Source organism: Scleropages formosus, chromosome 18, assembly GCF_900964775.1.
Source record: "Scleropages formosus chromosome 18, fSclFor1.1, whole genome shotgun sequence".
NCBI lineage: Eukaryota > Metazoa > Chordata > Actinopteri > Osteoglossiformes > Osteoglossidae > Scleropages > Scleropages formosus.
The window spans coordinates 21,246,782-21,263,925 of NC_041823.1; the positions used below are offsets into that span (position 1 = coordinate 21,246,782).

The window sequence follows — 17,144 nt, forward strand, 5'->3', positions numbered from 1 at the left end:
CAAAATGTTGCCCTCCGGAACATTGAACTGTGAATGCACATTAAATTAACATTTCTCTAGCAGATAAAGGCGTTGCACCTAACAAATAGATAGTAATTTTGGACCAAAATTATATACACATGGTGCACAACGGAGTTAAGGGCCCATAATGTAAATGAAAATTCCATCAAATAATACTTTGGCCAATGGGGGAAATGTGTTTTATTAATATTTTTTATAATTATTTATACTACCTACTGGGCAATATCATAATTCATAAACATGTAAAACAGATTAGTCAAACAACAGTTAAGTATTAGCAAGTAAATTTTCACAGAAATTTACAAACGTATTTCTTTGACTTATTGTTACATGTACAAGGAATAGAAGAAATTATATATTTTTAAAGTACTTGTAGGGACCATTTAACTGATGTTGGTTTATTTTCTGCTTGGCAAGACACTTCAAAACAATAAAGATCAGAGGGAGGCAATCACACATCCAGCTAAAATGGGGCTAATGTGAGCAAAACTAAATAAAACAGTTCCCACTAACTGGATCTTGGGAAACATAACTCTCAAAGAAGAAACTGAAGAAAATGTGATTTGATACAGGTAACAAGCCTTAAAGTGGGAGGTTTCATTAAATAAAAGACAAAAACCAAAAAAAGATGTGTGACATATTACAAAACTTGTCTCCCTTCAATGCTCTTAAAAACGACACATCAAAACTGAAACATTTTCAGTTTGTATTTCACAGAGAGAGACTTCCAAGACATAATAAATGCAATTCTTACAGTGCACTGTTCCACACCAAAAAAAAGGAAAAAAAATTAAGTATCTTCACAGTTTAAATTATGCTCATGAATACAAAATTGCATCATCTCAACTTCCCTGTGGAAGTTTCTTCACAGCTACGCAAAAAGTTTTTTTTTTTTTTTACAAACAAATCTATCAAATCCCAAAGGACTACATAATATGGTGTCAAAATTACATCTCGAAGTATTAATGCCAGTTACTGTTAATACAGATGGTCAGCACTCTACACAACTAATATGTTCCAGAAAGTGCCAGCTAAAGCAAAATCACATAAAGCAGGGTCAGTTTTCCTGTAAGAATGATAGAAAACATGTGAACCAATATGACATAGCAAATGAAAAGCATGGAAGCCTGTTTGGCTTTCCATGTATTTCCTGGGTATGCTTTAGATTCTGCATGGCGAACTTTTGAACAGACATTGGATGGAAAAAACAGGAAATGTATAAAAATAAGTGGCACTGTGTAAAGGCACATGTTATGGGGGGGGGGAACCACACAGAGCAAAAAAGTAGCAGCATGCATGTTGGACAAAAAAGAGAGCAAAATGATGCTCCATGGAGGCAGACAAAGCAGGAATTGTACAGTGTAAGAAACACAAATTAAGTTTATCTTCAGACCCTTATCTAATTTTTTTAGCATGTGGGATGTAGATTATTGTAGCAGGGATGGAGAACATCTTTCGTTCCTGAAGAAAACAGTATGGCACAGTTAAAGACATGTACTTGTATACTTGCATTAACCCATTTTATAACCATGAAACAGTTTTAAAATAAAACATGCCTTGTTTTTTCTAATTTCTAACTCAAGCTAAGTTTGAGTTAAAATGCTCATCTTCAGGTCTAGCAATGCTGAAGTGTTTAATAATTTGAAATGGTCTCAAGGAGTGATGTATCTGCAAAACGATGCATAGCAGTAAACTATAGCAGGGACCACCTGTAAAAAAAGCACCTTCATTCAATGTGATGGAGAGACACTACACTGAATTTACTGTGTAAAAGGGAAAAATTCAAAACAAAAAAAGGAAAAGGCTAGTACCTGCAGTATTTTGGGATTTGGGACCAATAACAATCTGTTTTTCAGCCCTATAATTAGTACAGTCTTGATTGTAAAGTCCACCAGGTATGACCCTTCCTGTCACTGATTGAGGTATTCTGTGTAATTAAAACTATTTATACAAATACAATTAAAATGGAATACTTACATGTGCTGAGAGTGTTTAAACAGAAATGAAAGAGGCAAATGTCTATCTATTACAAACTAAAAATGAAAGTGATACTGTGATTTTTGTTACATCTTAAATCAGAACATTAAACCTCTCCCCTTGCATGCTGTAAATAATGGTCATATAATTCTGGAACTTCATCAAATTGCTCTCCACATTCAGCACACTCAAAACTCTGTCCCAATTCCTCTTCACTTTCATCATTTACAGAAAATGACGAGGACCCATCTAAACATGTCGATGACTTATTGCTGGTATGGGGTGGTTGAGCAAGTTGTGTTTGGTCAGTCTGAAGACCAGTAGGGACTTGGGAATGTTGTTGTGAAAGTTCATGTGAGGATGGTTGCATCAATATCCCAGTCTGATTAGGAAGATGGAGAGAACAAGGCTTAGAAAAAGGCACAGTGCAGGAAGATGAAAAAGTCTGAGGTAGACATTTACAATCCATCAGGGAGGTGGGACTGGGTGGGTGGCCTATCTTGTTTCCTCTATGCTGAGAATGGCTATTTAAATTTGTAAGTGGAGAAGTGTGCCTGATGTGAGAGCCATCTTGTTGATGGGCTGAATCTTTATTACAGTAGGAGATCATGGGAGCTGAAGCTGAAGAAGCAGTGTAAACACTGCATGTGTTTGGGTATGGAAATAAGTACTTGTTCTTGTTTTGAGAGATGTTTGCTGATGAACTTTCAGGTTGAAAAAATGGTAGACCTGTAGATGTGTTATGTCTATAATGCTGTGGAACCTTCTGGGGGTGAAATGCATTTGAGACCTGGCCAACAATCTGCCCACTTTGCCAGGTCATTGTGCTTCGAGAGGAATGGCAAAGCTGATGCCGAAACAACAAGTTTAGAGTTTTGAAACTTGCATCACATCCCCCACACTGATAAGGCAGCAAGAGGGGTTGTGATGACAGTGATGTAAGAGGAAAGTTTGCATTTGCATGAGTCTTCAGGTGGAGCTGCAACTCACTAGAGTCAAAAAATGAGAGACTACAGAAAGAACAATGGTATGATTGAACTCGGTGGTTAATGAAAAGGTGTCGCTCCAAGTTCTCCTGATGGAAAAAACCCTTCTGACATATACTACAAGTGTAAGGTTTAGAAGATCCGTGCCACTCATTTTGATGGGCCTTCAAATTTTCTTCACAGGAACAGGTATAAGGACAGAGGTGACATAGATAAGGTTTTTTCTCAGTGTGCTCCTGCAAATGCTTCCTGTACAGTCCAGCAAAACGAAATCCTTGACCACACTCTGAACAAAAGAAACGTCCTCGTTTTTGTCGATGAATTCGCTGATGTATCCAGAATTTGTTCCAGTTTTCCAGAGTTTTGCCACAGCGACCACACGTGTAGCTGTGCCCACGAACATGTGTCAGCATATGGGCTCTAAGTCTGCCCAAGTGTCGGAAAAGTCGACCACAGCGTGGGCACAAATACTTCCTTGGGTCAGATTTACGGTGTTCACGAAGTGACTGAAAGAGGAGGTGCCTTGGAGGGTAATGCTGTGGATAATTTTTAAAGTCACTTTCAGAAGTTTGTACAGCAGAGGACTCTATGTACTTAGAGTAAGTTAACATTTGAATGGGTTTAGAGCTTTGTGCTTTAAAGTGAGCTGACTGCTTAAACACTCCAGGGTGAGTTTGCTGGTAACCTTCATTCGGTGGTTGCGGATAGGCGTGCGACTGAAATTTCTGGTAACTTCTGGACTGTGAATGCAGCACGGACTGGCAAGGAGAATGCTTATCACCTTGAATTTGAGATTTCTGTGAACCAAAGGAGACTTCAGCCAGCTGTGTTGTCGTTTCTACGGATGATACCCCATCTCCACTGTAGTTCAGGCAGGTTTGGCGGTGAATATTGAGGTCAGAAACCTGGGTGTATTTCTGGCCACAGATATCACAGGTATAAGTTTGAAAATCTCCATGAGTTCGAATATGGAGGTTGTATTGATGTCGAAGACCAAAGCTTTTTTTACAGATGTGACATTGAAAGGTTATTGGAGACACTGCCTTCTTTTCTGCCTCTTGTACTTGGTCTTCAGTCATGTGTGTACAAAGGTGAGTTTTCAGAGTTCCAAGTTGGGCAAATCCTTTACCACACACATTGCAAACATAAGGCTTGACTGACCAGTGTATTTTCTCATGAACACGAACACTGCAAGCCTGACTGAAAGCCTTGCCACAGACTTTACAAGAATAAGGTTTCTCTCCACTGTGAACACGTAAATGGATCTTCAACATTGAAATAAAGCGAAATCCTTTACCGCAGACTTCACATTCATGAGGTTTGCCATCCTTGGGCGCAACGGAGCATCCATCGGTACTACTTTTAGTATGTACCTCTACATTTAATCTTTCATTCCTCAGTCTCCCACTTAAACTTGAAAGGTTTGAGTCATGGTTATGTACACGGCAGTGCTCCAGAAGTCTATCCCTTTCTGAGAACCTACTACTGCAGTATGGACACTGCAGCTGTTCTGGCTGCCTATGCACCTTCCTGTGTGTATTGAGATTTGAGCGTTGAGCAAAAGTCTTACCACAATCCTGACAACTATAAGGTTTCTCACCTGTATGGATGCGGCGATGTATAATGTAGGAAGAGATATGATGAAAAGTGCGTCCACAGTAACTGCATTCTATAGGTTTCTTTTCTTGACATCTAGGTGGGCGTCCTGGGCCACGAGGCTTTGAAGACTCAGTTACAGAAATCTCAGTTGCACTTTTTATAGAGTTTTCATCTGTGCTGCTTCTTTCCGTTTCTTGCACACACTGTTCAACCCCTTCCACATTATCTTTCCTTGCTTTTTCATTTAGGACTTGTTTGGAAAATAAGGACTGTGAAAAAAGATCTCTGTTCTTTACCATTTCATCAGGAGAATGTGATGGGACTTCAGGCAAAATATTATTTTCCACAACAGCTTCAGGGGAATGTGTCTCTGCTTCACCTGGGATTTCAGACTCAATAGCCTTTGAAAGGTCAACAGCAACGGTGTCAGAGTGGTGTTTCTGCTCAGACAACTTTATAGCATCTCTTTTTTGTTCTATTCCTTTCACCAAGCTTTTCATCTTACCCCTTCTAGGAACCTCAAGTTTCTGTCTAAAATCCTCTGCTGTTAGTTCTAATGCTTCCACTTCCCTTGCACTTGGAACTAGAGATTTTGACATCTCAGTTTCCTCTTGTGAGTCTGAGTAAGTCTTCTCATTCAAATCTTCTGAACTCTTATTAGTTATTGTTTTGCATGACTCTTCCATCCTTTCTGAATTCATGATTTTCAAGGACGATCCTTTATCATTCTCCAAAATGCAAACTTGAGTTAGACTATCTGTCTTAGTGTTATTAATAAGTGGTTTCTCTGTAGACTTCTCCGAGTTGCCTTGCTCTTCACAATTGTTCTCACCAAGAGAGAGAATTTTAAGAAGTTTCCTTACACCAGAAGATTCTGCTGCTAAAATTTCTCCAGCACGTTCACATTCCTGAGTCAACAACTGGCACTGCGTTACAGCTTCAGCAGCTGTTTGTGATGCAGGATGTTTCACACAACCTGATTCATCTGGTTGCTCAGTTTCTGTTTTACTGATTGTAGGAGATTTCTTCACTCTTTCAATTTCTGCCTGATTTTCGTAAGACTGTAGAGAAACATCTGGTGTACTTTGTAGCTTCTTTTCCAACAGCTCACCCTTGGTTTTACCACGATCATCCCACCATGACCTTTTCCTCCTGCGTCTCTTCCTGGAGCCTACTCCTTTCCTTGTCCATTTTGTAAACCGGTCTGTACTACTGACTTCCACCGACTGTTGGACAGATGAAATTTTTCCAGTATCAGCAATACACAATGATTTAACTGGCCAGGCATTTCCAGGTAATTGTGGCTCTTCCGAGAAATTTTTCAGAGAAACTGCCTCCAGTTTTGGTTGCTCAGAATGGGGAGCTATATACTCCTGTATCTGCAACTGTGTATCTGTTTTAGAAGTTTCAACAGCTGCCTCTCTCACACCTTCAAGTGCTTTCTGGTTTCTGAACTTTTTTTTCCGCCGGTCTACTTTATATGTTTTTTTCATTTCAGCTGCTGATGAAATATTCAAAGATGAACCCACCATCTCTAAAGATGTGGGATGCCATGCTTCAGACACAGAGCATTTCTGATCTTCAACTGAATATATGGGATCAATTTCTTTTTTTAACTCTTGAGTCAGAATTGTCTTGCGTGGCCTTCCCCGTTTCCGAGGCACTTTACCACTAACAGTACTAACAGACATTGATGCATCCTGAGGTGTTGGTAGATACTTGCTGGGAGTACTATGACACGAATCAGACATACTGTTGATAGATTGCAATGTACTGACACACTCCTTTTTCTGAGAAATGCCAGCTTTCTGTCCATATTTGTTTATTTCCAATATATTTCCAGCAGTTTGAACAATGTTTGAACTCACCTCTTTCCCAGCAACATCTGGCATGTACTCAGACATTAGAAATAATTTGTTTGGTACCACAGTGTTCTCACAGATACTGCTGGTGCTTTCTAACTGTTCGTCTGCCATTTTTCTTGCTTTCCTTTGCTTACTCCAAGGTTTCCGAGGGGTCTTTCCAAAGGAGAGAACTGAATCATGTCCTGTCAATGTTTCTTGTGAAAGCTGTGGCACAGTCTCTGGGATAAAATCAGGATTCTGCACCTTGGAAAAACTGGACAACACTGGTTGTTGACTTTCTTCAACTATGATATTCAATTGCTGATAATTTCTTTTTTTCTTCAGAGGTTTTGGTGATTCATTGTTGCAGAGAACATGCTTTAATTCTGGGTTTGGGGAAAGTACTGCAGATGCATGAAGTGCATTTTCTGAAATCAGAAGAGAATCAGGAAGACTTGAGGAAGGTGACCAAACAGATTTACTGCCTTTACAATGAACTTTTCGTTTCTTAACTGTGCCATCTGAAGTTAACTTACATGCTCGGGTATATCTTCTCAAGTGGGTATCTTGACACAATTCATCTTTCTTTTCTTTCTTAACTTTACTTTTTCTGGTACGATGGGGAGCAATGTGCTGAGAGACATTATAAGTCTCAGGATCAGCAATGAGATCTGTTTCCATGGAACTTTTCCTCCCTTGTTGTGCAAGTACCACCTGTTTTGCCATTTTAATCAACGTTTTCTTTTTGTATGGTCTACTACTTTTACGTTTCAATTTTAAAGCAGAGCTGCTGGACTTTAGCCCAACAAGAACTTCACCTGTTTGCCCTGGCTCTTCAACCACTATCCTTTCTTTTTTCACTACTTTCAGAGTCTCCTTTGTATTTCTTTGTCTGTCTAAACTCGTGAATTTATTCAACACTTGAAAATCTTTTGAAACTGCAAGACTGTTTCCTGCATCTGGAATCCCAGTGTCTATACTCTGTCTGTCTGAAAACACTTTGGAAAATAATTCTTTTCCTTGTTTTAATTTATTCAAATGAGCAATGTCACATTTTTTGGATGTAATGTGGCTTTCTTGCTCAAAGTTTCTTGGCGATGCTGATAATGCTTGAACCGTCCTCTTCCTTTTTTCTGACTCTGTTGGCATGGTTTTGTGGCGACCACATTTTAGCTGCTTCTGGGATAAAAGTCCATTTGGGTGAGATGCAGTGTTTGGGAGACCACAAAAAACTTGAGTACTTTCCATTTGATCTTTTCCTTGTATCGCACCTGCACCTCTTGAAGAATGGACCTTTGTTTTGTACACTGAGTTTTTTTCACTTACTTTCTTCCCAGGTTGTTGTTCAACTATAACTTCAGAAACAGAACTTTCCACTTGTTGTCCCCTACCACTCCTCTTCTGCTTCCTGATACAAAGACTTGCATTTCCTAATGACCTTTTGTCAGTTAATGCACGGGGAGACTTTGCTGACTTTTTAACAGAAGTACCAATGTGAGGTGTTGGATCTATTGTCTCTATCATAGTATTTATACGTTTTTTCTGTCGCCCAACCTTCTTTTTCTGTCTTTTGCTTGTGGAAATTAAAGAAGGAAATTCTGTTTGAACAAGGGTGCTAGAGGACGGAGTATGAGAAGCATCTTCCTCATTCAAAGTGTTTGCACAAATTTTACTTGTCTTTTGCTTTAGAACAGCCTTCTCTTTAACAGCATTAAGGGGAAAGGAATTTTTTATATTCTTTTTAGATTTGTCAAAAGTGCCCTGGGTAACATTTTTAAATTGTGCAGGCTCAAAATCTTGACGGCAATCAACACTTTGCACAAGCTGCGTTTTTGCATTTTGTGGTTTGTTCTTTGGCGGACGACCAACTTTCCGCCGAATTTTAACCTCAGGTTCAGGTAACTTCCTTCCATCTATTTGTTCATTTTTACCTTTTTCTGTAGGTTTAACAACGTGTACACTATCCGACTGTAAGAAAGTTCCATCGGAATTCAAGGAATTAGGTTGACAGGGCTGGCACTTGACAATTATCTCCTCCATAACATTTCCTCCATAAGTTACTGATTGAGGTTCTTGTTGCTTTAGCCGTTTGTGTACTGAAGATAAATCAATACCTTCAGAATTTGGAGGCATAGTACATGAAGAGGGCGCTACTACTGTCAGTGACTTCACAGTTTGGACGTCTTGCTTTTCTTTGTCATTTTCATTGCAGAACGGTTTATTCAAAGGCTGCTGTAACACCACAGCAGCTTGACTTACACCAAGCATTAATGGGACAACAGGCTTTTCTTCTGGTAATGGCTGGCTATCCTTATTAGTAATTTCTCCAGTCCTTAAATGATATGCTGTGTCAATGTCTGACAAGTGACTGTGATGCATAGTTTTTGGAGGCAGACAGTTATCTTGCATGAGGAGGGTTGTTTCTGTTCTCTCTGACATTACTGGCTCATCTCTGCTTACTCCACAAGCAACAAATGAATCACTGTGTTTTTCAGCTGTAGCGCATGAAAATAATGTTTGCTCTTTTCTACTGATCCCTTTCAGAAGGTGGTGAAAAGGGTTTCCATTCTCCAAAGCTTTTGTTGAATCTGTGTGCTGTTGCTGAATGGCATTCATTGATATTTTAATACTATGCTCCTCGGCCACAAGTTCCTTCTTGATTTCTACAACCTTTTTGGGACGACCCCTCCGTTGTTTAGGAATTTGGCGGTTTGCAGTGGGTAGAAACCCCTGAGAAGGGACTACCGATGGTTTCATAGCCGTTGTGGCTAGCATTTCAATCTCTCTTGCTGGTGTTCCACTGTTATCGGTGTCTCCTTGTCTCTTCTCAGCAACAGTACACCGGTCATCTTCTTCCTCTTCCAGCATTGTAGGTTGTGTTTACCCTTCTTTTTGTGGTTTTAAAGATGCTGCCGTTGATATTGTAAGAACAGAGATTCCACTTATCTTAAAAAGAAAGAAAACACTAAATCATTAAATTTGCATGTGCATTAAAAACCATATTTCTCCTAAAAACTTACTTTTAGCAAAAACCATCAATAGCATTAAGAGTTCAAAGAACAATTTGAGGAAAAAAATTTACAATCCAAATGAACGGGTAGAGAAGGAAATGCACTACAATTAGAAAATATTTTGAAAAAATATCCTGATGCAGGGTCATGGTAGTCTGGTGCCCATCCCAGAAGAATAGAACATGGGTCATGGCACACCCTGGATGTGATGCCAATTCACTGCAGGGCAATCACACACACAGTCACTTACACATTCACATACCGTGGGCAATTTAGAAACTTCCAGTTCACCTGCAACACATCTTTGAAGCACTTGGAAGAAGCCCACACAAACACTAGGTGAACATGCAAACTACATACAGACTCAACCAGATTCAAGCCCACAGTTGAATGTACAGCCCAGACACTGTGAGGCACCGGTGTAACCTACAGCACTACCATGTCACCCTGAAAGAAATGTATTGCACACAAACATAGAAATTATGTAAAAGTTCTCTTATAACATACATACATAATATATACACATATATATATATATATATATACACATATATATACACACATACATACATATATACATATACATACATACATATATATATATATATATATATATATATATATATACATATATATATATATATATATATATATATATATATATATATATATATTTATTTATTTATTTATTACATAAAGTCCACCATAATGTGTTAAGTGAGGTCCATAAAATTCAATCGCTTAAATGCAGGATTGCTTTATGAGGTTAACTAAAAATATTTTTCAGTCAGTCTTTTAGTAACTGTGTGATAAAAGGAATTTTTTTAAATAATTTCTCGTGTAGGAAATAGACTTATTACAAATAAAATGTGCATGTGACAAATACTAATACATTGCTCAAACAAACCATGAGTAAAGAGCTGAATCTAAATCTTTGTTGTTGGGAAACTTTACTTTCTATCAGTACAGGCTGGGATCACCTTCTATAAAACACAAGGTTGTGTTTTTCTCCCCCATCCTCTTAGATAAGACTCACTATCACCAAGAGCTCTGAACAGCTGGGTTTGCCAATTGTGTTATATCCCCACACACACACACACACACACACACACACACACACACACACACACACACACACACACACACACACACAGTCAGAAATCGCTTGTCCCAAGTGGGGTTGTGGCGAACCGGAGCCTAACCCGGCAACACAGGGCGCAAGGCTGGGGGGGAGGGGACACACCCAGGACAGGACACCAGTCTGTCACAAGGCACCCCAAGTGGGACTTGAACCCCAGACCCACCAGAGAGCAGGACCCGGTCAAACCCGTTCTTGGGTTTCCCCACACCTTGCAGGGCTAAGCATAAGCATAGTATTTATTCACATCAAAAGCTAAGGAACTAACACAAGAATGCAAATTAAGGGTTATTAGGTAGCCTGTGAAATCGATTTGCGCTACAGAATATTTTCCTATTATTGTGACCATTTCTGAAACTTAACGTTGAATTCATGTAATTCATGAAAATTGACTGATCAAAGTGAGAAAATCCAAATATTCAGAGTAATGACTTTGTAATCATGAACACTGATTCCCCCTCCCAATTTTGAGGGGAAAAATATATTTACATATCACCTTTACAGGTATTCCACAACTAATGGAAGTTTCATGAACTAACTGCAATGTGCATTTGGAAGATCTGCATCAGCACAGAAATGTAAAAAATGTTACAATTCTAAGTATGATACTTGCATAAAATACTCTCCTACTTTAAGCCACACTGCTGTATGCAGCCATGAGTGTCTTGAGGTCATACCTGACTAATTAATTGAGCATGACAGAGTTAAAAAAAGTGATGCAAGTAAAAGAGGAAAAGTTAAAGATAGGACTAAGCGTAACTGGCCCAGATTATATGCTCGAGCGTGCCAGATGGCTGGGTGACCTGCATGGGGCTCAGTCCAAAAAGACTATGTGGAGCCACTTTATGAGTTCACCAACCACAGAGTCAGGGGTGGTGGGCCGGTACAGTGCCTGTTAGGCTACAGGAACAGCTTGAAATGATCAGAATCTATGCAATGAAAACCGGCTCTCAGGATATGCTAGTGAGACAGGCAGAACAATACAAACTACATATAGTCAGTGTTACCTGCATACTCAGTATTGGTTCTGGAACCAGACATCTTGATCAGGGGTAGTCGTTCTACTTCTCTGGAGTCACCTCAGGTAAGAAGGCTCAGGCAGATGTGGGGAAACTCATTAGCCCATGGCAGGTTGTCACACAGTTTGGGTTTGTCCCAGCAAAGGAGTCACCTCAATGTGACTACAAGTTTCATTAGGGAAAACTGACATTTGTGTGTACACCAACCAATTGGGCAGAGTATGAAGCATTTCTGGAAATGGTAGACACTGAGCTTGAGAAGATGGCACATAAACTCTCTAACCCTGCTGAGACTTATGCACGCATAAGTAACAGGAAAGACATCCGGTAGGGATGGGAGAAGCAGCTTTCCACATATGAATCCAAGCAGTGAGCTGCTATTAAATTTTTATGATGGTCAGATGACCATCAAATGTAACTGACAGCTCAAGTGAGAAATAAAGGTGTCCTGGCAACACCTGGTGAAGGCATCCAGACTAATGACTTCAACATCTAGCCCACTGAGTTTCTGCTCAATCAGTTTCTGTATTTGAGGAACAAGAGCTCTGCCCACCTCTTCAGCATTATCCAAGCCTTATTCTGTGTAGGCTTCACATTTCACCACAGGTGTGTCTTATCTCCTTTCAGGCATGTAGTATTCATGGACAAGAAATCAAGACGCGGTCAGGTTTTGAACAGTATCCATGTTAAAGAGATCAGGATTTATGGAAATGAGACCTTTTTCACAAGTGACAGCAGTGCAACTTGCCTTGACTAATGGCTCAGTGCAGCATATTAAGTTTTGCAAAGGCTGTACAGCACTATGTGGTTAAACAGGAGCTGGGTCCTTGGAAAAAGCTTACAATACACAATGAACATTTTCTAATATTTGGCTGACACCACAGTCCACTACAATGAAATCTATACAATCATTCAAACATCTATACAGTGGAGCAATGATACACACTCATTCACTCATACACCATAAGGAACCTAGAGTCACCTAGAAACACGCATCTCTGGACTGTGGGAGGAAACTGAAGCAGCAGGAGCAATTCCAGGCAAAGCTGCAGGAAGAACATTCAAACTCCACACAGATGGAGGTGGATTCAAGCCCATGTCTGAATACACAGCCAAGGTGCCATGAGGCATCAGCACTTGTCACTGTGCCATGGTATTTGGACATTCATCCAGTGCAACTAATACTGATGAACAGACAAGGAAGTTGCACTGTTACTTAAGGGAAAAGAAATTCATGCACGATGGAATGCCTACACATGATCCATTCAATAGCAAGGAGCAACAAAGAACATAAACAGATGCAGCGCTTTGTCAAGAGGTTCTGAGCAGGTGAAAGTGAGAGGTGTGCATAAAAGAGCGTGACTATAAGGAGATACTCAAAATTAGGTCTGCAGGGGGGAAAAAAAAAAAAAAATGGCAAAAAAAAAATTAATGGCACTTATCCTAAGGCAAGGTCGCAGTAGTCTGGAAGTTATCTTGAAAGCATAAGGCACTAGGATATTAGGGTAGACCCCAAATGAGCTCACAGTTCATCACAAGGTAGCTAAACATATGCAGACAAACACCCTACTACTTAGAATCATCAATTCACCTGAATGTTTTTAGATTGTGGGAGGAAAGCCACATGAACAACATGCAATCTCTGCAGCCTGAGCTGATATCAAGCTGGCATCCAATCATGCATCCCTGGCACAATGAGAAACCTGCTTTAGTGGTTCCAAAAAACCCATCAGCCACGCAACATTTGAAAAATGGATCATCATCAATTAAAATTAAACTACAGAACTATACATAAACGGTGCTTAAAAATGGGTCTTCGAAGGGCAACACTGATCATTTAAACAGGCCATCAACATGACATTTAAGGCTGCCACAGTGGCGTAGCAGGCAGTGCTTGTATGAGAAGTTCGGATTGTCAGTTTGAAAGTGGCGCACTCTGAATTAAGTTTGTTTTTTTCCCTCATGTTCTACATGATTTTCTTCCACAGTCCGAAAATGCATATCAGATTAACTGTCCTTAGTGTTTACCTGAGAGGGTGAGTGTGCATGTAACTGTACTGTGATGGACCTGTGCCCCATCCAGGGTGCAGACTACCTTGAGCTCTGTACTCACTGGGCTTGGCTCCACTCCACTCCACTCCACTGGGAAGCTGTACTGGATAAGTGATTTCTGAAAAAATGGATGGATAAATTACAGTATTAAATACTGTGACTAAAAAGGTGGACATGAGAACAGAACTAAGACTTGTGCCAATGTTGCAAATTGATCTACGAAGGTAGAAATCAAATGAAAATTAAGGTATAAAAAGTGTTCCTAATTTAGTTGACAAAACTGGAAATATAAAGTCTTACATGAGCAAAAGAAGTTGCTGGTTCAGTAAACAGAGCATCAGCAGCAAAATAAAATGTCAAGACTGCCCCAGTACTGAGTATTTTCTAAATATGGTTGGGCAAAAATACAGGAATGCGTAAAGGAAAAATCTAGATAAATACACACCACTTTAAACAAAAAGCATGACAATCAGATTTTGGAGAGCGTTATGCTTTGTTGAATTCTACCCTAATGAAAAAATTACTATTGTAAAGGTACTTAACACAAAAATAAAAAGAAATACAGAAGAGTAAGATTCATTGTATTTCTAGACTGTAATTTTTTTAGTAGGGCAGCATGGTGGTCCACAGTTCCTGGGCTGTGGATTTGAACCTGGCTCAGTCTGTGCAGTTTACATGTTCTTCCCATGTTTGTAAGAGTTTTGTCATAGTTCAAAGATATGTTTTTGGTGAACTGTAATGCAATCACACAGTATCACAACACATTTGGATCCCATCATGAATGCACCGTGCCTCACACCCTATGTTTCTGCAATGTGCTCCGGATGAGTAACTATCGAAAATTAAGACAGATTTCTCTTATACAGTTGAAAATGTTCCTATTCTACAATCCTATATGCAGGATTTACAAGACAGGCTGCTCCACATCTGCTTTTATAAAATGCAGAACCTCAGCTGATGGCAGCAAAGCACAAAGATATCAAATATTAAGATTACAATGTGAGATAAAAACATATGAGGGGAAAAACATAAGGAAGAAATGCATGTGATTGCTTATTTTGAGATATTTAGGGTCAAATGAGACTGGCTGTTTTTACACCTTAAATACTGTTCAGTGTTGTAATTAAAAAAATTATAGTACAGGAAAAATTAATGATGGACAACGGAAGCACGGAGGGGGAGTTAGTTCAGCTAAATAAACGTTCCAACTACCCTTTCAGAGCAGCATCCTATTATGACAGCTGAATATTACACAGCTTCTGCATATAAACAAAAATGCACCTGTTAATAACGAACAGGAATCATTCATGCCCCATATGATGTACAAGAAACTTTCAAACCGGATTTAGCACTTAGGCTCAGATTTTTAACTGGCAAAACACTTCCTGTCAATAGTAAATGTTAGTGTCTATGGTGCTAAGGTTTGCAACATATATAAATACACATCAGAAGTGTACTTTATTCGTGACAGTACCTTGATGTCAGGAAGAGGCCTACAGAGTTTCAGCAATAGTGATAACGAATAGCAAGTGCAAAATAAAAGTATCCTTTAAGAAGTGAAATACAACCCCCTAAGAAAGTTGATTATTCTAATAAATCTCAAGACAAAGACCTTGGAATTTGGGACTAGGTTCTGTAGGTAACAGAAAATCATAAACCGTGATACATTTGGCATTAGGATAAAAATAAAAACGTGACAGCACGATGGCATTTCAAAATCGGTAGTATGGAAACTGTAACATGTTACACTGCAACTTAAGCAGGAAAATAAACAAAACGCCCCTTCCAACAACAGAAGTGGTTGAGAAATCAAAATAACTATATTAACCCCCCCAGGGGTTTAATATAGTTATTTCAGTATAGTAATTAGATTAATATATATAGTATTGCAGTCACTTCTGCTATTATTGGGAGCCGTTTTGTTTATTTTCCTTTAAAAAAAAAAAAAAAAAAAAATCTGTTATTCAAGTGAACAGAAAGATCAGTGTTCAAATAAGTTGGGCAGCTTTGAAAAAGAGACAATAATTATACATAATTATTATATACTATTACTATAATAGTATTGTTATATACTATTATTATTACTATAATATAATCATATATTAATAATCTAGAATTAATTTTGTTGTATGTGCAACGAAATTGAATTCAATTGAAGACAGACAGCAGCGGCCGGACTCCACACTCACGGCGGGACATGATAATAAAACGCGTTTCGAGCGGAAACTGTTCGGCGCTACTTCGTTCGTTCTTGCTTTTAAAACGGCACCACCTTACGTCGCTAACCCAGCGGAGCCCTCGCAACGTCCACATACATGTTCCACAAGAACAGCACACTCGCTTACAACGCCTTTTATTTGTTACTTTGCTTTATCAACCAGTGGTGTCTTGTCCCTGCCTGGCTGGACATGATGACACGTACTTACTAAGTAGCGCGTTTTCCTCGCTTCTCCTTCCTTGTGCAGTAGCGAGCTAGTAGCTGCGGCACTGCAAACCCTCGGCCTCAGCCTCCGCTCTCATGTTCGCTTAAGTCGGCCGAGTTAAACAGCCTCGTTACGACTGGAAAGCACTGTCATGACAGACCTTCTGCATGTGTCGAACAAACACACGCGTGCTTATTTATGTCGTTTCTTCCTATCTCGCTATTTCGCCCAGTTTTCTATTGTTCCCGATGTAACAGCCACGCTCAACCGGAAGTCGCTGCTCCGCAGCCCACAGATGACTTCATCGACTGCGCACAGGCGGCGGAAGTTTTAAAATCCCGCGCTTAGGGCGCACTTAGGCACGCGTGTAAAATACAGTATAGGCTGCGGTTGATCGGAATGCCGCTCTTTATGTCAAACGTACTCCTTCGTAGCTCTCAAGTGTGAAACCTCGGCCGTGACGCGCACAGTTGTGAGCAAGGGAGGAGGAGGGGTCGCCCTTCCCACACTGTTTTTGTCTGTCTCTGATCGGAGAGCTCCGATTGAATTTAATTAATATGTAATTACTACAGTGTAATGCGATCGCCATCGAACTGTCCCGTTTTTCACAAGGTGATGCTCTTAGCCTGGTTTCTTAACTTTCAAAAATGACTTCTAACCACTTAAATATATAGTCTCTGGAACAAGAGGGGTGTATGTATATATATGTGTGTGTGTGTGTGTGTGTATGTGTGTGTGTATATATATATATATATATTTGTTGGGGGTCGAATGGCACAGTGGGTCTGGGGTTCGGGTCCCGCTTGGGGTGTCTTTTGACGGACTGGCGTCCCGTCCTGGGTGTGTCCCCTCCCTCTCTAGCCTTTCGCCCTGTGTTGCCGGGTTGGGCTCCGGCTCCCCGCAACCTGGTATGGGACAAGTGGTTTCAGACAGTGTGTGATATATATTTGTTTTGTTGTTAATGGAGCTCTGTAGTTCAAGTATAGACAGTACTGTTGAACTATGATGAGTACAATATGCAGGTCTGCTTCTCACCCAGTCTTCACAAAAATAAGAAAGCAGTCAGGGTCTTAC

General features: G+C 39.8%; 1 protein-coding gene across 4 annotated transcripts; it reads right to left on the reverse strand.

Moving 5' to 3' along the window:
• Nucleotides 1-323: 323 nt before the first annotated feature.
• Nucleotides 324-16,642, reverse strand: LOC108922223 (uncharacterized). 4 transcript variants are annotated; one of them, XM_018732219.2, is made up of 3 exons: nt 16,074-16,642; nt 13,624-13,765; nt 324-9,373 (listed from the first exon to the last, which is right to left on the reverse strand). In XM_018732219.2, exon 3 carries the CDS (start codon nt 9,293-9,295, stop codon nt 2,105-2,107), a length of 7,191 nt encoding a protein of 2,396 aa, XP_018587735.2. In that variant the 5' UTR covers nt 9,296-9,373; nt 13,624-13,765; nt 16,074-16,642; the 3' UTR covers nt 324-2,104. The 4 variants fall into 4 exon arrangements, with proteins under 4 accessions (XP_018587735.2, XP_029101910.1, XP_029101909.1 ...); XM_029246077.1 differs by having other exon boundaries at nt 13,691-13,765; nt 16,070-16,642; XM_029246076.1 differs by having other exon boundaries at nt 16,070-16,642.
• Nucleotides 16,643-17,144: the final 502 nt, after the last annotated feature.

Bases quoted from the DNA above. Each gene is read 5' to 3' on its own strand.
- LOC108922223 (XM_018732219.2), bottom strand. From the start codon at position 9,295: ATGCTGGAAGAGGAAGAAGATGACCGGTGTACTGTTGCTGAGAAGAGA.